The 23,590-nt window shown below is 47.5% G+C and overlaps 1 protein-coding gene across 2 annotated transcripts in view; it reads left to right on the plus strand.

The window, feature by feature from the left end:
* The window catches only part of LOC115085508 (glutamic acid-rich protein-like), a 205,050-nt gene that overhangs the window by 22,178 nt on the left and 159,282 nt on the right, over positions 1-23,590 (plus strand). Inside the window, exons 1-2 of one of the 2 annotated variants that reach the window (XM_029591616.1) lie at positions 9,657-9,696; positions 10,267-10,339. In XM_029591616.1, coding sequence (XP_029447476.1) covers positions 9,687-9,696; positions 10,267-10,339 — 83 coding nt within the window. In that variant the 5' untranslated portion in view covers positions 9,657-9,686. Of the gene's footprint in view, positions 1-9,656; positions 9,697-10,266; positions 10,340-23,590 lie in introns of those variants that run through there. The other variant, XM_029591615.1, reaches the window with a different exon arrangement.

A 23,590-nucleotide genomic window follows, 5' to 3' on the forward strand; every position in this document is an offset into this window, starting at 1 on the left:
TACTGATGAGCCAGCACTATATAAACATCAGCACGAGGAGCCATGCACTTATTTCCAGTGATGCTGTGGGGAGGTGGGCTGGGTGAAAGAGAAGGCTGCACTGAGAGACAGGCTAGTTAAGCTAGTTAAGGAAAGAAAAAGCTAATTATTCTTTGTTTTGCTGCAGTGCCAGGGCCAGCTAGTCCTGTTTCTTTCAAGCTGTTTATTTTGGTGATCTTTGACTGAGAAGAGAAGCTGTGCTAGGTCAGCTAGCACTGACCACCATTTAGGGTGTTGGGCTGGCTTGGAGAGATATATTATTTTCAATTTCATCCATTTTTCTGTAGTGACAAAAATTCCAGCTTTTTTAAACTGATTTTTTTTTAATTCAAATTACTTAGTCTCTCTGTGCACTGGGCTTCACTGGACAGTTTAACAGTCTGAACCTAACTATTGGGTGGGTCTGTGCAGTCAAGTGCCCAGGGAGTCTGCCTCTTTTGTGCTTACAAGCAAGCAGCATCTCTGTGTACACACCACACACATTAGTGCACAGCCAGGCACCGTAACAGTGGGCAGTGGGTAGTTTTAACAGACCTAACCTAACTATTGGGTGGGTCTGTGCAGTCAAGTGCCCAGGGAGTCTGCCTCTTTTGTGCTTGCAAGCAAGCAGCTTCTGTGTGTACACACCACACACATTAGTGCACAGCCAGGCACCGTGACAGTAGACAGTTACTACTCAGTGACATTAAATCCATAATGTCAGGGAAAGAGAGGTGTAGTCGAGTGATTGGGATTGGCAGAGGAGGTACCTCAAAAGACACTAGTGCAACACTACCAGTACAGCTAAAAAGGCAACTGTCGCAATCTAAACTCTTTGTAGGGGATGGCAGTTCCATGCCAAAAAAAATGAAATCTGACCATGATGTATCGCCATCGCCACCACTTGTTTCTGGCCCTGTAGTTTTGGAGGTGAGGGAAGGGGAGGCAGAGTCATGCCAGACAAAATGTAGACACCCAAAAGCAGCAGGGGGACAGAAGTCTCAACTAACACTTAGCGATGATAAGGTAGCGCAGTCACTGTTTGCTTCTGATTCAGATGAAGAATCTTCTTGTGTGGGATTCTCATCAGAAACGGAGGAAGTAATAGCTGATGAATCTTCGGTAGAATCAGTTAGTCCTGTCTTAGCCTCTACAAATGTGCAGCAGGGGAGAGATGAAAGTGATAAGGAGGAGGAGGAAGAGCAGTCAGCACAGGCACAGAGGGTGACTGAGGCCCCCCCTGGCATTGCTTCTCAGGGTGCACCCACTACCTCAGCTCCAGTGCCAGCATCCACCCCAAGGTGTTAGAGAGGGGAGGATCACAAAAGACATCTGCGATCTGGAGACACTTTAAAGTGATGGAAGACCCACGTTATGCTCGGTGTAATTACTGTGCCAGGGATATTAGCAGAGGCAAGCAAATGGGACATCTATCTAATTTTGGCATGAACCATCATATGAAGAGGAAACACTCAACAAGATTACTGCCATCTGGGGATGGTGGCAGTACCAGTCGGGGGACCCCTTCCAACCAGTGTGCAGTGGTAGGAAAGCAGCAGAGTCAGCCCACGCCCTCATCCACTTCTAGCAGTCAGGTGGCAGGCCAGCAACCCCCTGACATGTGGCAGAAGCGACAATCCACCATGGAGGAAATGGGGTGGAGTACAGTAACGCTATCCTGGGGTGAGGCAGGTAGCCTCAAAAGTTGTAACCAGGACCACTGGGGAAATGATTGCCCTTGATGACCAGCCCTTGCAGTTAGTGGAGAATGTGGGTTTCAAGCGTTTTTTGAAGGTCGTACTTCCAAATTACAAAATCCCCTCCAGAACCACATTTAGTAGAAAGGTCATCCACAGCCTGTACAAGCAGTGTCGCAGTTGCATGCAAGCACTGCTAGCTAAGGCAGAGGGAAGAGTGCATTTCACCTGTGATATCTGGACCGCCATGAATGCTGCACACTCTTACCTCTCTCTGACAGCACACTGGTGGGACATGGCTGAGGCAGGGACAGCCAGCAGCTCTATTACTAAAGATGTATCAGGGTGGAGGTGGGCTTTACTGCACGCCCACCTGACGGACCAGGCCTATACCACAGCCAATATTCTAGCATGCATCAGACAGATGCTGGAGGGCTGGCAACTACACCAGTGAGACAGGAAAACACAGGCAGGGTTCTTTGTCACAGACAATGGTGCAAACATGGTTAAGGCAATAACGATGGGTGCTTTAAGAACATCCGATGTTTTGCACACATTCTGCACCTGGTAGTGAAGTCAGCTCAGGGCTTGGAGTCCAATGACAAAGAGAATGAATACCTGCATAGGTTAATACAGAAGTACAGGAACATAGCAGCACACTTCCACAGAAGTGTCAAGACGGAGCAGGTTCTCCGATAAAAGCAGACTGATTTGGATATGCCTCACAAGCGACTCATTCAAAACATTGCCACCCGGTGGAATTCCACCTTTATGATGCTGGAGAGGTTACTGGAGCTGCAGACCCCCCTTCATGAACTTTCTGGTACAATGGACATAGGTGTGCAGAATCCCCTAGGGCATCATGATTGGTTAGTCATGAGTCAGCTGGTAAAAATCCTGCAGCCCTTCAAGGATGTCATGGAGGAGCTGAGTTCCAGAAGTGCCACCTTGGCTGACATCATCCCTATAGTTAATTTCCGGGATGAACATTTGGAGTCCTTTAAACGTGAAGAGGGAATGACAGTTGAGGTGCTGCAGTGTCTGGATGTTTTGCAGCAGCAGGTGAAAGACAGATTAAGGCCTTTAACAGACGACTGCACATACATTCTCGCCTCAGTCTGTGATCCCCGTGTGAAAGGGAAACTCGCCCTACAGTCCAATTGTCTGTCATTTGTGAAGGAGCTGCTGTTAGCAAAAGTCCGTGAACAGGAGCGCCATAGGCAGAGACAGATTAGGCTTGAAGCAGAGGTAGAAACAGCAGGCACTTCAGAGAGTTGTGCTGCTAGCCCAAGCAGGAGCAGCACTGTGTCAGCGACAGATAGTACCTCCTCCTACACGTCAGAACGCCCAAGGCATTTTGCCCATAAAGATTCATCAATTGTGCAACGGGCGAGAGAGAAAGCAGCTGGCATGAGTGACTCTGAGCCTGCCCAAGCAAAGGAGACACCAGCACAGATGTCAGTGACACGGTATCTCTCAGAGTCGATAGAGAACATGCAGACAGATCCGCTGGCATATTGGGCACACAAGTCCACTGTCTGGCCACACCTAGCCAAAGTATCTCAGCGATATCTGTCATGTCCACCAACCAGTGTGCCCAGTGAACGTGTCTTTTCAATGACAGGGGATATCATGTGAGCCCTCACCGCTCAAGGCTGGCACCAGAGTTGATGGAAATGCTAGTGTTTTTGAAAGTAAACCTGCCTTTGCTTGGGTTTCCAAATTTTCCCTGTGAATGGCAAGAATGATAAAAGCAATTCAAACCCTTGCAGCAGCTCCAACTGCCTCCTATGCTCCAGATAATATAAGCACTGCAGCACATGTTCCTGACCTCAAACGTTGTGCCTGACCATCCACTGCCCAGTCCGTACGGCCCTACAAGGGCCTGACCTCAAACGCTGTGCCTGACCGTCAACTGTCCAGGCCTTATGTTCCTACAAGTGTTTGACCTCGATTGCTGTGCCTGTCAGTCCAGGCCTTATGTCCCTAGGTGGGATTAACTTCTGTCCTCGACTGCTTTGCCTGTCAGTCCAGGCCTTATGTCCCTAGGAGGGATTGACTTCTGTCCTCGACTGCTTTGCCTGTCAGTCCAGGCCTTATGTTCCTATAAGTGTTTGTTCTCGATTGCTCTGCCAGTCCGTCCAGGCCTTATGTTCCTACAAGTGTTTGACCTCGAATGCTGTGCCTGTCAGTCAAGGTCTTATGTCCCTAGGTGGGATTGACTTCTGTCCTCGACTGCTTTGCCTGTCCTTCCAGGCCTTATGATTCTACAAGTGTTTGAACTCGATTGCTGTGCCTGTCCGTCCAGACCTTATGTTCCTACAAGTGTTTGACCTCGATTGCTCTGCCAGTCCGTCCAGGCCTTATGTTCCTACAAGTGTTTGACCTCGATTGCTGTGCCTGTCAGTCCAGGCCTTATGTCCCTCGGTGGGATTGACTTCTGTCCTCAACTGCTTTGCCTGTCCGTCTAGGCCTTATGTTCCTACAAATGTTTGACCTCTATTGCTCTGCCTGTCCGTCCAGGCCTTATGTCCAATCCTAATGGCTGAACCCTCGTTGCAAAGGGAAACCTCAGTCTCTGGCAATTAAAACTAGTACTCCTTCACAGCATTGATCCTTAAATAAAACAAAGAGTTTTCTTTAGTTTCAGGGCAGAGAAGAGAACTTCCTTCATCTTGCTTATGAAGTCATGATCTGTTTGCAAATGATTAAATCCGAACAATTTGTACCATTATACACTCTAGTGGCCAATCCATTCCAAGGAAGCCCTTTCCTGCTCTTAGGAAAGGGAACTCTCCCCGGTGTTGCAGCCTATCCCTTTAGGACCTGTTGACCCATGTTTAACCCTGATCACATGGCACCCTGCTCCCTGCCGCCACGCTTTGAAGATTCATGCTCCACTCTAGGGGCCAACCCATTCCAAGGAAGTCCTTTCCTGCTCTTAGGAAAGGGAACTCTCCCCATTGTTGCAGCCTATCTCTTAGGACCTGTTGACCCATGTTTAACCGCTGTTCACATGGCACTCTGCTCCCTGTCGCCATGCTTTGAAGGCTCGTGCTCCACTCTAGGGGCCAACCCATTCCAAGGAAGTCCTTTCCTGCTCTTAGGAAAGGGAACTCTCCACGGTGTTGCAGCCTATCTCTTAGGACCTGTTGACCCATGTTGATCTGCTGTTTAGGGGCAAACCCATTCTAGGGAGACCTTTCCTGCTCATAGGAAAGGGAACTCTCCCCGGGTGTAGCCTGCCTGTATCTATCTACCCTCTGACCTATGTTGAACCGCTGTTTATTTACATGGTAACCTCCTCTGCCTCGGCATTGACAATTGTCATATGTATATTCAAGTTTCATATCACCAAAATGCCAGGAAAAGTGCAGATGATAGCACATATCACATCTTGATTCTTCTAAAGTATACTTCATCTGTATGTACTCTCTTCTATCTGTGTTGCTAGGTGCCAAGCACACTTTATTAGTACTTCTTCTTAGCTTCGGAATAGTAAAGTTCTTTAAAGCCTCTGTTTCTACTAAAACAACAGCTGGCATTTGGGATTTTACTTCACTTGATGAAGTCCTTTTTATTAGTGTTTTACCTTCCATTTTGAAATCAACCTTCTATGCCAAGCTGTACTCTGACTGCTTTCCGGCCTACCTGTCTTTTGTCAAGGATATTCCCACAAGTCCCTCGGGGTCCCGTGTGTAGTCTGCCTGTATCTACCGTCTGTCCCATGTTGAACCGCTGTTTAGGGGTGAACCCATTCTAGGGAGCTCTTTCCTGCTCGTAGGAAAGGGAACTCTCCCCGGGTATAGCCTGCCTTTTTCTCCCCTCCGACCTATGTTGAACTGCTGTTTAGGGGTGAACCCATTCTAGGGAGCCCTTTCCTGCTCATAGGAAAGGGAACTCTCCCCGGGTGTAGCCTGCCTGTTTCTACCCTCTGACCCATGTTGAAGCGCTGCTCCATTTTGAAATCAGCCTCTTTCTATGCCAAGCTGTACTCTGACTGCTTTCCAGCCTACCTGTCTTTTGTCAAGGATATTCTCACACTACAGTCCCTGAGAATCCCGGGTGCAGACAGCCTGATTTTAAAAGACCGGTGAGAGCCCACTGGACCCCAATGGAAGCCCCCCACTTTAGGGGCAAACCCATTCTAGGGAGCCCTTTCCTGCTCATAGGAAAGGGAACTCTCCCCGGGTGTAGCCTGCTTGTTTCTACCCTCTGACCCATGTTGCACCGCTGTTCACATTCACCCTCCTCTGTGTCGGCCTTGAAAACTCTCGTTTGTATATCAGCTACATCCACCGGATTTTAAAAGACCAGCGAGAGCTCACTGGATGCCAATGGAAACACCCCACTCTAGGGGCGAACCCATTCTAGGGAGCCCTTTCCTGCTCATAGGAAAGGGAACTCTCCACAGGGCTCTTGTTTGAATATTTGCTACTACCACCAAAATCGGCACCCGCAGATGCTTCACTCCACCCAGGCATAGTTCATCATGTTTCAGGTCCTAGCACTCGTGTTAGACTCCCTGGTCCCTGTTTCAAGATGGGTTGGGTGCACAGTATGCACAGTTGACAGTCCCACCACATGCTGAGCCTCATCTTGTCTTGCCTCCTTGTCTTTCCCTTATCAAACCACAGGGAACTGACTACCTCAGCTCTGCCAGCCTGTCTTGCCCCTATCAACTTTCTGCCACTCTGCTTTGCTGCCAATCACCAGATGACTCACTCAACTCCTTGTGGTGCTATTGCCACTATCATGGTTCTTCAGTGTGTTGGTGCTAGTCTTTCTGCTTGCTATGTTCCCCTTTCATTGTGCTGTAGGATGTCAATGCCACTTGTTTTACCGCTTTGCCTGTCATGCTGCCTTCGAGGGTTCATGCATCTGTTATCAGTGCTCTCTATTGAAGCTGTGGTGTGTTTTTGACACTCTTGCTGCACTCTTGCCACTTCTGGTACCCCTTTGTACCTTTACAGTGCCTTAGGCTATTCATGCCACTTTGGTGCCACTTTGCCACAGTCTAAGTACCTTGGAGCTATTTTGTGATGATTGCTCCCCAGAAGTTTCATCAAAACTGATAATAAAACCCCAATTCTGCAGCCAAAAATATGCTGGATATTCTTCCTATATTGACTTTAATGGGAACTGGAAAACAAATTCACATATCAATGTATCAGGGGTGCCATACGTCCGAATGCAACGGAAATGACCCCCGACAAATACGTATCACGAATGCAACAAAAACTTTTTGGCTGCACATCCCTACTCATTTTCACTATAGCAGCATATGTTGGACATATGAATGTATGGATGCCCTATCTTTTCAAGGACAAAGATAGGAAACAAGACAAGGATAACTTACTGCTTAAGGATGACCTGTCAGTGTACTCCTGATTCTCCCCAGGGTACTGGTCCTTCAAAGGAACAGCAGCATGGGAGAAATCAGGACCACAGGGGTGGTAGCTCTGGCTATTCACAGTCAGACAATAAGCATGATCGTAAGATCCTTGTAATTTTACACTTTGTCCAGCAGTTCCACTTGGGCAGTGCTGTGACAGATCCTAAAGGGCATGCATATATAGGTACAACTGAGGAGCAGGCAATGGTGTTTAGGCTTTGTAAAGACCAGGTTTGAAAAGAGGGGCAAGATGAGTGAGTCAACAGTCCCCATTTGACCTGCACATGTGTTGCTATTAGTTGGTACATGGTATAATTACATCTGTGAGTAGTAACATGTATCAATGTTGAGAGCCATGAGAGCAGGAAGTATGCATGGTAGCTTGAGGTGGAATTTATTTAGCCTGACATTGTGTGTATGCAGGTATGAGTGTTCAGGATGATGTAGGATAAAATCAGAAACATAAGAACATTAAATATAAAATTAGATAAGAACCATGTAGTCTGCCCAACTTCATTCCTCCTATAGCTCCATAGACCCCAGTTGATATTTGACTTATCTCTCATTTCTTTATAAACAGGAATCCTATATGTTTGTTCCAGAGAATTCTATCACCATCACTTTCCCCAGGAAACCATTCCATCTGCAGCCCTTTCTGTAATGCTACTCCTGAGTCTATCCACTTGGAACCTCATACTGTGATCACTTGTTCTTGAACATTCTTTCCTTAGGGACACAAAAATGTCTCTGAGGATATTTAAATGAATCAAGGAGGTGAACTGAAGTAGGAGCATGCTCAGGTGACTTTCTTTGCCTTATTTCAGATGCTGCTGATATTATGGAGTAACTCCACCTATCTGTGAAGGGATAATGAGACACAAGTATATTGTAATGAAGCTGATGATGTATTGCATGCTTAAGAGCAAGGACCACTCTTAAAACTCACATAAAAAGAGTCTTGTTGACTTTGAGATATGCAAAACTTCTGCGCCCTGATTTTTTTCAAACATATGATATACATTTTTTTTATTTGCCAAAGTTGCTAAATACATTTTGTCATATATTTTTCTAAATAAATACAAAGATTGGATAAATAGACCCCTTTCCATTTAAGTTTAATGAACATTCACCCCTATCTAATATCAATGATATGAAGAAAATTTAAATTTGCTCTAATAGTCTTATCAGTTTTTATTTCAGTTTGAAGTAAAATTAGATATATTTTATTTTATGCAAATTTTCCAATGATTCTTATAAAGTTGTATGGCTGAAATAAAATTTCAAAACATAAAAAAGTGTTTAAGTATGCATTGCCAATTTCCTTTCTTGGCTTCATGCTCTTCTTCTGTGTTGTATTTGAGCATCTTAATGCAATAATTCTGTCACTGTTCCAAATGTGCACAATGTCACTGGTGGAGATGTGTAATAGAAAAAGAAAAAAACAGGTTCATCCATATTGAAATAAACCTGATTATTTATTATATGACTCCAAGCAAGGCAGTTTTATAGAACATTAAGGTGATACACACCTGCTTAATGCTACTTTAATCAACATAGATGCAATTACTATTATTTTATTTACCTTTTTATTTTTTAAAGTATTTCTTTTCCTTATTTCTTGCATTTAAAATGCACATTCAACAGTCTTAGTACATCACTGATAGATTTGCATACATTTTGCAAATGTGTAAAATATGCATTGCATAGATTATAGTGAGACAAGCCGTAAAGCCCGTTAAAACGGGCTACATCCCTCTGTCTCTCACCTCCCCCTCATTCTCTCTCCCCTCACTCTTCACCACCCCCCTCCCCCACCCACTCCTCTCCACCCTCCCTCTCCTCACTCAGTCCCCCCTCTCCCTCACTCCCTCCTCTCCCTCACTCCCTCCCACTCAGTCCCCCCTCTCCCTCCCACTCACTCAGTCCCCCTCTCCCTCCCTCCCACTCAGTCCCTCCCTTCACCCACCTCCATTTCCTCCCGGCGCCGTAAGCGCGACTTCCCGCAACCCTCACCCGGCTCCATTGACTCCTCCCGCTCCTGCCGGCAGATCTCGGGGGGGGGTGTCACTCCCGCCGCGCGGCAGTGACCCCCGCGAGATCTGCCGGCAGATCTGGGGAGGAGAAGTAGCGGCACCGCGCGCGCGCGGTGCCGCTACTTCTCCTCCCGCTCCTGCCGGCAGATCTCGGGGGGGGGGGGCGCGGGAGTGACACCCCCCCCCCCCCGAGATCTGCCGGCAGATCTGGGGAGGAGAAGTAGCGGCACCGCGCGCGCGCGGCGCCGCTGCTTCTCCTCCCGCTCCTGCCGGCAGATCTCGGGGGCGCGGGAGTGACACCCTCCCCCCCCCGAGATCTGCCGGCAGATCTGGGGGGGAGAAGCAGCGGCACCGCGCGCGCGCGGCGCCGCCGCTTCTCCTCCCGCTCCTGCGGCCCCACCGCCATTTTTTTTTTCCTGATCGACGTCCTTGCCCGCACATGCGCAGTAGAGCTGCGCTCTACTGCGCATTTGCGGGCCGTCGGTCACAGGCCATTTATAAGGTAGATGTTCTCATACTGAATGCACCATTAAAGATCTCATAATGCAAAAAAGTAAGCAAATAGATAGCATTATATTTATTTAGATAGTTCAGGGAACAATTTTCAACCATAAAGTCTCAAATTTAGATGACATGATTCATGAGAGAAGAAGTAGCTCTTTCATGAATGTGTTATTTTTCCATATAAGGAAATATCAATTTTTCATGCCTGCATTGTATAATATTCATTTTGGCACATGCTTATTTTGTTTGATTTTTGCATTCCTTTGACTAAAAGACGCCCTTCCCCCCAACACTACCCTTATAGAGCCTGATCTTTTCAAAACTTGGAAACTAAGCAGGGCCTGGGTGGTAGAACAATAGGGAAGGTCATTTGTAGGCTGAAAAAAATGCAACAGTAAACCACTGCAGTAATCTACCAAGAATATCATGGTCACAATGGATGAACTGTGATTTCCTAAATCTGAAACAGGCAAAACCAGTGCCACTATAGGGAAAATGGGTAATGCAATATTTTTTTTGTATTTAGTAGAATCAAAATTTTAAATTCACTGAAGTTAAACTACAGACATGCCACTAGATTTCAAATTAATATTCCTTTCCTGTTATATGTTCTTTCTAGGGCAGGAATCTTCTGTGAGGATAAACTATAAAAACTTGGATGCATTATGCAACATTAATGGGTTGCAAAACAGGTACTGATAAAAAAAAAAGTTTTTTTTCTTAAGGTTGCATTCATTCTGTTCTGGGGAGTGGATGTGTAAAGTGTGTTCATTATCATTTACAATTTACACTTACAATTACAACATTCATAGAAAGGATAACATAAAAATGCAATAATTTCAAGACTAAATGGGATAGAACCAAGATTTTCTATTCCATGGATTAATTGTTGCAGTCACGGCACAACAAAGTCATTGATCATCTTGCAAGCTGTTGGACAGTGTAATCTATTTAAACAAACCATAAAAAAACAAACTGTGAAAGATTCTTTGAGAGAGAAATACTGCAATATCAAAAAAGAGGACCTTCTATAATAGTGTTGAAACTCATTCACACTATGTAGAAATAAGACATAAGATAGCAAACACATGATATAAGTCATGAGAAACACATCCTCATAGCTTGTAGAAATAGATCAACTCTTTGTGAATGCTTTAACTTAGTGATTAAAAAAAGTATCTGCATTAAATCCCTAAAAGCCAGGGAACAGAGAGCAAGAAACTACAACCAGCACTAAAGAGGGCATCATAGGCTTTTTGAATTAAACAAAACACTAATGCAGTGCACAACCCGTGAAGTTCCAATGGAATAGTGACCCATTCACATGAAAATAATGAAAATAATGTTGTGGAGGTAAATGAGTGCTTTAGCAAACTTTTGTAATAAACTGACTTAAGGGGAAGCTAAAAAAATGTAACACATTGCGTTGTTGTAGTTAATTAGTAGAATGGATACACATGTCATCAAACCTTTTCACAAGTCATATTAGCCAATCAATGTTCACTTCTGGGTATAGCCATGCTGATGCTCTGCCCATAATTCTGAACAATCCCCACATTCTCCTATAAAAGTGAATGGGTGTAGCTAGACCCAAAACTCACCTATACCCACTGCAAAATCATGCTCCAAGCTACCCCAAATCATGACCCCTATGATGTCATCATAAATTGACCTTGTTGCTTTTGATGACATCACAATTAATGGTTCCTGGCCACTTTTTGATGACATCTCTGGAAGTCCACTGCTACAGAATGACCTGTGCCATAGCAGGGTGGGGGGCTTCTTGACCTGGAAATTCAAGTTAGTGCTATTAGGCTGGTGACACCATTAGCAGCAGGGTTACTGACCAGAAAGTCCAAGTTACTGCTATTGGATAATGTGTGATGTAGCAGAGTGCACTTTTTCAATCAGTGCTTTTCATAACACAGTGAGAGGGATAAATACCCCCTTTCATTCTTCCCTTTTTCTCTTTCTCCCTATCACTGTTTCTATCTGGAAAGTTTCTGTAAAAATGTGCATACAGACCAAGCCTGCCTGTAAAGTATCAGAGATATTGTGGTACACAGGTAGTACACCAAAGAATGAGAACTTTATGGGCCTCATTTTCCAAAATCGCATTGGTAATGCATTAAGGGGCGTTTCCCATGCAAATGAGGCTTTTTTCGTGCAGCGGGGAAACGTCGTGTGCCGCAATGTTTTTGCGATTTGCGCAAATGTATTCGCGAATCGTGAAAACATCTTTGCGGTGTGTGATAAAATAACCAACAAATCATCACAGTGCATGAGAGAGAGAGAAAGAGAGAGAGAGACTAACTTGCTATAATGTCTACTCCCTAGACAGGTATTTGTATCCCTATGGGAGGCCCACCTAGTAACTCGAGGTGGGGATTAGGTATGAGTGTCGGGGGCTGGGGGCCACTTTCACATTCACCATGAGACGTACGAACAGAACAGTGGTCTCTTGTGAAGATTTGATGGCCTTCGGAGTGAGGAAACTCACTCCAAGATGAGATTTGGGCAATGTTCTCTCCACCTAGCTTGATGGACACTCTACCTGGGCAACAACATGCTAGGTGGAGAGAACATTGCCCAAATCTCATCTTGGAGTGAGTTTCCTCACTCCGAAGGCCAGCAAATCTTCACAAGAGACCACTGTTCTGTTTGTACATCTCATGGTGAATGTGAATGTGAAAGTGGCCCCCACCCCCCTACACTCATACCTAATCCCCACCTCGAGTTACTAGGTGGGCCTCCCATAGGGATACAAATACCTGTCTAGGGAGTAGACATTATAGCAAGTTAGTCTCTCTCTCTCTCTCTCTCTCTCTCTCTCTCTCTCTCTCTCTCTCTCTCTCTCTCTCATTTGTTGTGAACTGTGATAAACCTTTAGCACACAATGTACCACAAATGAAAGGGTTGTAGCTATTGGCCTTGTTAACACTGCAGCTGTTTCGCCGCACACGCAAATCGCTTTAACAGCTGTTAGCGTGATTTGTGGAATTAACTCCTTGGAAAATGACTAATAATAGAGGTTAGAAATAGTATAGAAGGAAAAATATTATTTTGAAAGTAAATTGACTCAACCAAATAAGTGAATAAAACAGACACTGAATTTTAAATATAGACCACTTTATTTGTTGCCACACATAATAACCATAAATGAGTTGCTGTTTAAAAAGCTTATTATGAACCAGGAGCAATAGAGAGTTTTGGAAAGGTAAAATCTCTTTTTCAAGCTGCTAAAAAAATGTAATTAAATAGTGCATAGTAGGGATGTAAATCGTATACCCGGTCGTTTTAACGATCTGGATCGGCTGGGGGGAGAAAAAAATCTGATCGGCATGATTTGTTATTTAATGGTTTAAAAGTAACATTTGAGGAAATGTTCGTTAGCTAGAGGTGCACACTAAGCCGCGCATGCTTGATGCTGTCCCCCGAGGCCATTTTGCTACCAGATATAGCACGCACTAGCCAGAAAGAGAAAAAAAGTGCCAGCAGGCTGCAGCAGTGACAGTGCCAGCAGTAGCCACTAGCCAGTAGCCAGTCTAGCCTCAGCCTGCTCTTTAAATTTAACCACTGTAAATTTAATAAATTAATAATAAAGTTTTTTGTTTAGTTTTTCTATAGTATGTTAATGTTTTGATGCTCAGGTTGCAAGTTTCTTTATTAAATGTTTTGTTTCACTAAAGCAGAATATAGAGAAGTACTTAATTTCATGTTATGTAAAGTTTCTTTAGTTTAATACACAAAGTACTTCATTTTATTTTATTCTACTCTAGTGAAAAAAAAGAAGTTTAGTTTAACATAGGAACTGCAAACTTGAGCACAGTGAATGGGGGGGGGGGGGGGAAGGAGGGATGTGAAGGGGGAGACAGCTCCTGCATTCAGCAGCTCTGATTTTCTGAAGAGATCTGTCCTTCAGAGACCAGGGAGTGGGACTGCTTGGCCCTTCATCTCCCCCTTTCCCTTCCCTTTGTCAAGCTACCAACCGTTTCCATTTCCCATCCCCCATATATTAAACCAGTGGTTCTCAACCTTTCTAATGCCGTGACCCCGAAAAACAGTTCCTCATGTTGCGGTGACCCCTCGCCCCGCGAGGGCGGGGTGAGGGTGGGGTGAGGGTGGGGCTTTGGTCATATGGGGGCGGGGTTATGGATGGGGTTGGATTTTAGTGCATACTTATTTATTATGACATTTATAAACAGAACCACCATTCCTCATAAAACAATAAAATTAAGAAACATAAAGCATCAGTTATAATAGTAAAACCATACTAATAAAAGAATATTTTAAAATTACTGATAAATAGAATTTCTATTAATTAAAATCATATACATTTTTATAATTTCCCAAACACCAATAATATTTCAAAACAGCACATATATCAAATAACACACAATAATTAAAACTAATAAGGATTTTAAAAAGCCCCTGCTGTCCATACATGGGAGCTCTTGATTTCCAGTCAGCCTGATATTGTCGAGGATTAGGAGATTATCCTCTCTCTCTCACACATACACTCACATGTCCATTCTCTCTCACACATACACTGTCACATACTTACACATTCATGCTCTTATACCCACCATAACCTCTCACTCTCACAGACACTGATACACTCTCAGGGTGTAAGACACTCTCTCCCCACCCCCCCCCCCCACAAACTCTTACTCCCCTGGATTTTCTCATACACACTCATGCTCTCTTACTGGCTCCCTCACAACCTCAGAGCCTCTCAGATAAAACTCTATGCAGCAGAAATAATGCTGAATGTTGAGAATTGTGTTATGCAGACTAATCTGGAAAATGCACTAATTTCTACATGAGTCATAATGAATCAGTCCTCAGCTGCAGGCTTCAATTGATTATCCTGGCTCTCTTTATGTTTGCCAAATACAGTTCATGTGTAACAGCAATCCTAATTCTCCACCAGATCAAGCTGATTTCACATCCCACTTCATACTTTGTCACCTCCAGCTGAGTCAAACAATTAATCTAATTACTGCCACTGCTGCCACGTGGCTATTGGGGAGGCACTGATTGCTGCTATTGGCACTGAAGCCCATTCTGCTGCCTCCTCTGTGCAGGCCCCGTGGGTTTCCACTTCCTCCATGTTGATCTCGTACATTGTGAGATCCGCCATAGAGAAAGTGCTACTTTTGCACATTCCCAAAGATTACATGTGCCAATCAGTAAAAAGTAATTTATTTTTTTTTTACATCTGCTTCCCTTTCTAATTTTTTGCCATTTCCTTTTATATTGCCTTTTTTTCTATTTCTTTTCTCTCCACCTGTCTTCTTCCCTCAAACACACAGACAGGTTCTCATTCTCACATGCATTTCTCTCTCACACACACATACACAGGCTCTCACTGGCACAGGCTGTCTGAGTCTCACACACAGGCTCTCTCACACCCCCACATGCTGCCTTGCTCAAGCACAGGCTCTCACTCTTACATGCTGTCTCTTTCACACACACAGAGGCTCTCACATGCTGTCTCTGCAAACACACACAGTCTCTCAACTCATCTCATACTCGCACACACCTCTCTCTCACCTCTGGGCCTCTTCTTTATGGGTTGCCACAGGATGGGCTCTGCAGTGGCCCTAGTCTTCCCGGCCCCGCTGCTCCTCTTCTGCACGCGGCTGAAGCGCCTCTTCTACCCACGCGGCTGACGTGCCTCCTCCTTCCTCCCCGTGCGGCTCCGGCAACATTTGTCTTCCTGGGCAGGGCGGGCAGGAAGGAAGTAGGAGGAGCACCTGCAGTGGCTGATACACCTCCTTCCTGCCTGCGCGGCTCCAGCAACATACGTCACTGCGACGCGCTAGCTTTTTGGGCCATGTCTCTTCCCTTTTGGGGTTGGAGAAGGCAGGTCGCCAGCTTCGCCCCGCCAGGGCCGGTGCAAGGGTATTAGGCGCCCTAGGCGAAACGTCAGCTATGCCGCCCCCCCCCCCCCGCCTCCACACACAATTAACTTACATTGTGCATTAATGAAAATAACGAAGTCTGTATTTATAACAGAACACTTATTTGACATTTTTATGCCATGTAAACCATTGAGATGATTTGTCTTATTGACGGTATAGAAACTCTTTTATATATAAATAAATAAAAATATATAAAATAAACATAAACCAAAGCTATACTTGTTGCTCAAACAAAAAAAGCAGACACATCACATAATATTAAATAATTAAAATGGCAGTCAATCAAGAAAAATGAACTTAAAAAGCCATCTTTACTTACCCCCTCCAGCAGCTCTCTTACTCTTCTTCCATGCAGGCTGTAGTACACACCAGAAGCAGCAGTAGTGGCTAAGCTCTATACCAGGGGTCAGGAACCTTTTTGGCTGAGAGAGCCATAAACGCCACATATTTTAAAATGTAATTCCATGAGAGCCATACAATATGTTTAAAACTAAATACAAGTAAATGTGTGCATTTTATGTAAGATCACACTTTTAAAGTACAATAAGTCTCTGAAAATATTACACCAGGCCTTAAGACACCAATACATCTCCTATTAGGAAAACGGACCAAGTCAGGCTGCTATAGAGTCCTACACAGAAACAACACGCCAGCAGAAAACCTCACCTGAATCACGTGCTGTCCCTCACCTAACATAGAATAAAGAGACCAAAACGCATAACAAGAAGCATGCAGAAAAAACTGAATTGGAAACTGCAGCAAGCCAGAGTCTCTGTATGCAGTGTAACAAAGGAAAAAAGAAACATCACCCATCCTTATAAAACAAATCAAGAAATATAAAATCATCAGCAGTAAAACTGTACTAACAAAAAGAACATATTTCGAAACAGCTGATGAGTGGAATATCCAATAATTAAAAACTCATATAAAACATTTCCAGATACCAACAAAATATTTCAAAATAGCAGACACAAAGACCCAGTAATGAAAAATAATAAGGATACAAAAATTTTTTTGCTCTGCATACCTGGGAACATTTGATATCCAGGTGTCCTGAGATTGTTCTGAATTAGCAGGAGGTGGGGTGGTTTGCTTGGAACTTTCTCCTCTCTCAGTCACATACCGGCGCTCTCTCTCACACTGGCTCTCAATGACACACCTATACACACATGCTCTCAGTACTCACATATACACATGTTTTTTTCTCTCACTTATATAGGCTCTTAATTACACATTTACACACATGCTGTCTATCTTTTCACGCTTACACACACACACAGGCTTTCAATCACATAAATACATGCTGTCTTTTTCTCTCACACACAGATTCTCATTCACATGCTTACAAACATGTCCTCTCTTTCTCTCATTTACACACAGGCTCTCAATCACATACTCACATGCTCCGTCATCTAAATCAGCTCTCAATCACACACAGACACACATGATCTCTCTCTCTCATTTAAACACAGGCTGTCAATCACATACTCACATGCTCCATCACCTAAACCAGCTGTCAATCAGACACAGACACACATGATCTCTCTCTTACTTATACACACAGGCTCTTAATCATACATACACATGATTTCTCTCACACACAAAGGATCTCAATCATACACACATACTCTTTCACACAAACTTACACATACAGGTTCCCAATGGTAAACTTACATTCATGCTCTCTCTCTCTCTCACAGGCAGGCTCTCAATCACAGACATACTCTCTTTCACATATACAGGATCTCAATCACAGACATACTCTCTTTCACATTCACAGGCTCTCAATCACAGACATACTCTCTTTCACATATACAGGCTCTCAATCACAGACATACTCTCTTTCACATACATAGGCTCTCAATCACAGACATACTCTCTTTCACATACACAGGCTCTCAATCATTCACATACATGCAATCTCTCACTCACACACACAGGATCTCAAACACACATGCTTGCTCGCTCATTCACTATCTCTCTCCCCCACCCCGGGAACTCGCGGCGGCAGCAGCCTCCTCCCAACGCTAACCTCTTCATTTTCAGCCCTCGCGGAGGCGGAGTCCCATTGGCCGCGGTTGAAACTCCATTTTCCTCCGAGCCGCGCTGCAGTCTTCTTCCGTCGGACACTAGCATGGCCTCTTCTTTCCCGCGCAGGCACCCGATGCTCTTCCACTTCCTCTTCCGGGCCGCGGGAAGAAGAGAGCACGCCGGTGCCGCTGACTCAGCGGCACCGGCGTGCTCTCTTCTTCCCGCGGCCCGGAAGAGGAAGTGGAGAGCATCGGGTGCCTGCGCGGGAAGACTCCCGCGCAGGCACCCGATGACTCCAGCGCAGGCACCCGGCTGACACCCGATGACTCCCGCGCAGGCACCCGATGACTCCAGCGCAGGCACCCGGCTGACACCTGATGACTCCCGCGCAGGGCACCCGGCTGACTCCAGTCGTGCCCAGCGTGCTCTCTTCTCCCCCCCCGCAGCCCGGAAGAGGAAGTGGTGAGCATCGGGTGCCTGCGCGGAAGAAGAGACCACACTAGCATGGTCTCTTCTTCCCGCGCAGGCACCCGATGCTCTCCACTTCCTCTTCCGGACTGCGGGGGGGGGGGGGGGGCGGGAAGAAGAGAGCACTCCCGGTGCCGCTGACTCCAGCTGTCCTGCCGCGTTCCGCCCGGGCTGACAGCAAAGGACTCACATGCTTGAAAGCGCGGCTCTCTTAATTTTACCGGGGCAGTGCCGCCCCCGGGAAGCTGGCGCCCTAGGCGACCGCCTAGTTCACCTAGTGCTTCCGCCGGCCCTGCGCCCCGCCTCCCCGCAGCAGCCGCGGCGCCGCGGACCAGCAAAAAACCCCAACGGCCCGGTACTGGTCCGCGGACCAGTGGTTGGGGACCTGCTTTAGGCGACCCCTGCGTTTTGGTCGTTCGACCCCCGCCGGGGTCGCGACCCACAGGTTGAGAACCGCTGTATTAAACCATCACCTCAATGGGAACCTTGGTAACATCAATAAATAAGAGGCCAGCCAATAGGAATACATATTCATTCCTAACTGACCTTAACTGACCTGAAAAGTGTCAAATTGTTTCATTTTCTGTTAGTGCGCACTAACCCGATTAACGATTTTTTTACGATAAATCGGGGGAATTTTTATTGTATCGCACTCTTTAATGATTAATGATGATATTAAAAATATCGGACAATAATTTAAATCGTTAAAAAACGATTCACATCCCTAGTGCGTAGAGAACAAGAAATCAAATGGCTTACAGACCAAGATGCTTATTCCTTACACAGACATGCTTGGACACATTTTATAAGAAACAAAATGATCAAGTCAGATATGAATGCACAATGGCTGATTTAGTGAATTTGACCGCCTTATCCAGTTATAACAGTGGCTACAACTACAAGTGTTATACCTACACAAGTTCTCTTTGTGGTAGATTTACAAAAAAAATATAATTTTAAAGTCAGAGGAAAAAAGCAAGTTGAGCAGCTTTTGTGTTGCTACAGTGACTGTGAACCATATGGTCATAGCTTAGAGAGAAAAGCCTGGGCATGTACAGTAGGATATATCAGGTGCTACATAATCTTTGCCCCCCCCCCCCCCCAGAGCCCCACTTGATCATCCTGCTAATATAATGTTTGTAGTACCTTATACTTTATTTAAATTTATTAATTTTGGCTGGAACATATGATAGAAAACAACAGTGCCAGTATTGCATTTCATGAGGGCATGATGGTGGAACAACCTTTATTGTTGGATTCGTGGACCCTTGGGCCGATCGGAACCAGAGGAGAAGTTGCTGTAGATGGTGGCAGCAGTGGCCCCGACCGGGAGGCGGCAAAGACAGGCTCAGAACTGGCCGAAGGAGGAGCTCTGGAAGCCCTATGCGACCAAGGGCTTTGGCGAGGAAGGTGGAGACGACGGAGCCGGTCCAGTAGTGGGAGGATCTTCGCCCTGGAAGCCGATCCTCCCCCGAGAGGAGCTCGTAGGAGTTCAGCCGCTGGGACTTAGGAGATTCACCCTGGAAGCCGGAGTCCCCCCAGGAGGAGCCTGTAGGGACCCGGCCGCTGGGACTTAGGCGGACCCGCGAGGGCCGAATCGGATGAAGTCCAAGGTCAATTGCCGAAGGGTCGTCGCTCGCCAGTCCAGAGTCAGGAACCAAGGGATCACCGTAAGCCAGTCCAAGGTCAGGAGCCAAAGCGTCAATGTAAGCCGGTCCGGGGTCAGAAGCCAGAGGATCACCGTAAGCCGAACCGGGGTCAGAAGCCAGGGAAACGTCGTAAGCCAGTCCAAGGGTCAAGAGCCAGGAATCACCGTCAGCCGAACCAGGATCAAGGGTCAGGAAGCGCAGAGGAGCTCAAGATGCAGCAACTGGAGTCAGGAGAACCTGGGAACCTCGTTGCAAGGCAGGGGAAGCATCTTGGTGCAGGGTTTAAATACCCTGAGCGTCTGACGTCATCCGGAGGGCAGTGCACAGGGTTCCCGCGCTGGCCCCTTTAAGACTTGGAGCCTGCCGCGCGCGCGCGTCTAGGGGGCGGAGTCAGCCACGGAGGAACGCCGGCGGAGCTGCCGAGGCCGGAGCACGGTGCCTGAGGGCCCTGCAGGCCCAAGCAAGGTCGGGACGCGCCGGGGACGCAGCGCCCGAGGTCCCTGCACCCCCAGGGGACCGGAGCCCGCGGCGAAACTGCGCCGGGGTGAGTGCCGATCCCGGGGCCACCCCGGGATCGCAACAGTACCCCTCCCCCTACGCCCCCTCCCGGGGGGTCGCGGCTTGTCCGGATGCATCACGTGAAACTGGTAAAGAAGATCCTTATCCAGAATGTGCGAGGAGGGCTCCCACGAATTCTCCTCAGGACCGTACCCCTCCCAAGAGAGGAGATACTCCCAGCGATGGCGACGGAACCGGATATCCAAGACCTCTTTAACCGTGTACGTGGCTCCAGGATCAGTAGCAACCGTAGTGGGCTCCGGAGGCAGCGGTCAAAAGTGGGAGAGGACTACCGGCTTGAGGAGGGAGACATGGAAGACGTCATGAATGCGCAGGGTAGAGGGAAGACGTAAGCGGTAGGACACCGCGCCAACACGTTCGGCTACCCGGAAGGGTCCAATGTAGCGAGGGGCTAGCCTCATGGAGGGGATCCTGAGCTGGATATTCCTGGTAGAAAGCCAAACCCTGGAACCGGGTTGAAATACCGGAGCGGGTCGTCGGGACTTGTCTGCATAGGCTTTGAACTGGGCGGCCGTACGATGGAGCTTCTCTTGAGTGGTTTGCCACAGCTGGTGAATCTGCCTGGCCGTCAGTTGCGCCGCTGGTGAGGAGGTAGTCACTGGTAGAGGTAGAGGAGGTCTGGGGACCCTCCCTAAACCAACCGGAAAGGGGATTGGAGCGTGGCGGAGTGTCGATGCCGATTGGAGGAAAACTCGGCCCAGGGAAGAAGCGTGACCCAGTTGTCTTGCTGTTCACTGACAAAGGCCCGGAGGAACGCCTTCAGGGTACGGTTCGTGCGTTCAACCTTGCCGTTGCCCTGGGGGTGGAATGCTGTGGTTAAGTCTAGCTGAACCCCAAATTTCTTGCAGAGTGCCCGCCAGTATTTGGCCGTGAACTGGGGCCCTCGGTCCGAGGCAATATGTCGAGGCAACCCATGCAGCCGGAAGATATGCTGGATGAATAGTTCGGCCAACTCAGGAGCTGTAGGCAGCTTGGCAAGCGGGACAAAATGGGCCATCTTCGAGAAGCGGTCAATGGTAACCCAAACCACAGTCTTCCCTTGAGATGGAGGCAACTCCACGATGAAGTCCGTGGAGATGTGGGTCCAGGGCTCCGAGGGTACAGGGAGTGGTTGGAGGAGTCCCCAGGGGCGGTCAGGCGGGGGCTTCTGCTGCGCACATGTAGGACAGGATTGTACGTATAGACGAACGTCCTCCTTGACCCGTGGCCACCAGTAGAACTCCGTCAGTAATTGAAGAGTTCGAGCGATCCCGGGATGACCTCCCGTCAGGGAGTCGTGAGCCCATGCTAGGACCCTCCTTCTAGCACGGACTGGAACTACCGTCCTCCCCGCAGGAGCGAGTTCAGTGGCTGCCAGTTGGACCTTAGCTGGATCCAATATGTATTGCGGGGTCTCGGAATCCTCCTCAACCTCCGTCGTGCGTGACAGGGCATCCGCCCTGGTATTCTTGGCCGCCGGTCGGTACCGAAGAGTAAAGTCGAACCGACTAAAGAAGAGGGCACAGCGTGCATGTCTAGGGTTGAGCCTTTGCGCATGGGACAAATATTCTAAGTTCTTGTGGTCCGTGTAAACCACAATGGGGTGTTGGGCCCCCTCCAACCACTGGCGCCAAGCTTCAAAGGCCAGCTTAATGGCCAATAGCTCCTTGTCCCCGATGCCGTAGTTCTTCTCGGCAGGGGAAAACTTTCGGGAGAAGTAGGAGCATGGCCGAAGTTTGCTGTCCTTAGAGACCTGGGACAGGACGGCCCCCACGGCTATGTTGGAAGCATCCACTTCAACGATGAATGGGCGCAAGGGGTCCGGGTGTCGAAGGCAGGTGTCCTGGAGAAAGGCCTCTTTCAGCTCCTGGAAGGCCTGCACGGCAGTGGACGGCCAAACTCGTGCATCCGCTCCCTTGCGTGTGAGTGCCGTTAATGGTGCCACTAATGAGGAGTAACATGGGATAAAGTGGCGATAAAAGTTAGCGAACCCTAGGAACTGCTGGAGCGCCTTTACTCCCACAGGCTGTGGCCAGTTCCGGATGGCAGCGACCTTATCGGGGTCCATACGGAAGCCGGTGGAGGAGACGATGTAACCCAGGAAGGGCAACGACTCCTCCTCGAACTGGCATTTCTCCAGCTTAGCGTATAATTGGTTCTCTCTTAGTTTAAGCACAACTTGGCGTACGTGTTGCCGATGTTCTTCAAGGTTCCGGGAATAGATTAATAAGTCGTCGAGGTAGACGATGACCGAGGTGTATAGAAGATCGCGGAGGACCTCATTCATTAAGTTCTGGAATACCGCTGGAGCGTTGCAGAGACCGAACGGCATGACGAGGTATTCATAATGACCGTCCCTGGTGTTAAAGGCGGTCTTCCACTCATCGCCAGGTCGGATTCGCACAAGGTTGTACGCCCCTCTAAGGTCCAGCTTGGTGAAAACGCGGGCTCCTTGTAGGCGATCCAGGAGCTCCGGAATCAGAGGCAAAGGGTAGCGGTCTCGTCGGGTAATCTGGTTCAGGCCCCGGTAATCGATACAGGGCCGAAGACACCCATCCTTTTTGGCCACAAAGAAGAATCCGGCCCCAGCCGGAGAGTTAGAAGGTCTTATGAACCCTCGGTCCAAGTTCTCTTTAATGTAGGCGGACATAGCCTTGGTCTCTGGTAAGGATAGAGGGTATACTCTCCCACGAGGGGGCGTGGTATCAGGAAGCAAGTCGATTGCACAATCAAAGGGACGATGCTCGGGGAGCAATTCGGCCTTTTCTTTAGAGAAGACATCCTGGAAGGCCTGGTACTGCGCTGGTACCGTGAGAGGAGTAGCCAGAAGTGGGAGAGTCTGTAGCGAGCGAGCAGGAAGGCAATGGTGGGCGCAGCCTGGCCCCCACGAGGCTATCTGGAGTGAAGACCAGTCGATTACTGGCGAATGCTTCCTAAGCCAGGGTAGACCTAAAACTAGTGGATGTATAGACCTCTCCAGGATGAGGAAGGAGATCTCCTCCTTATGAAGAAGTCCGACCTGAAGCTGGACTAGTTGTGTGCGAGTGGTAATGGCCCCTGGGAGGGGAATCCCTTGTATGGATGATACCCGCAAAGGTGGCTCTTGCGGCACTATTGTAAGTTGCAGTTGTTGTACCAGGTCTCGGAGGTTGAAATTCCCCCCGGACCCGGAGTCAATCAGTGCCAGGGTATCGAACCCTCCGCCGGGAAGGCATAGTCTCGCTGGGACAGTACATGGGGAGTCCGGAGAGGTACTGCCTAGAATCAGCTCCCCAGTTGATTCTAGGTTCGGCCATTTCCCGGCTGCTCT

The sequence above is a fragment of the Rhinatrema bivittatum genome, chromosome 2 (assembly GCF_901001135.1).
Source record: "Rhinatrema bivittatum chromosome 2, aRhiBiv1.1, whole genome shotgun sequence".
NCBI lineage: Eukaryota > Metazoa > Chordata > Amphibia > Gymnophiona > Rhinatrematidae > Rhinatrema > Rhinatrema bivittatum.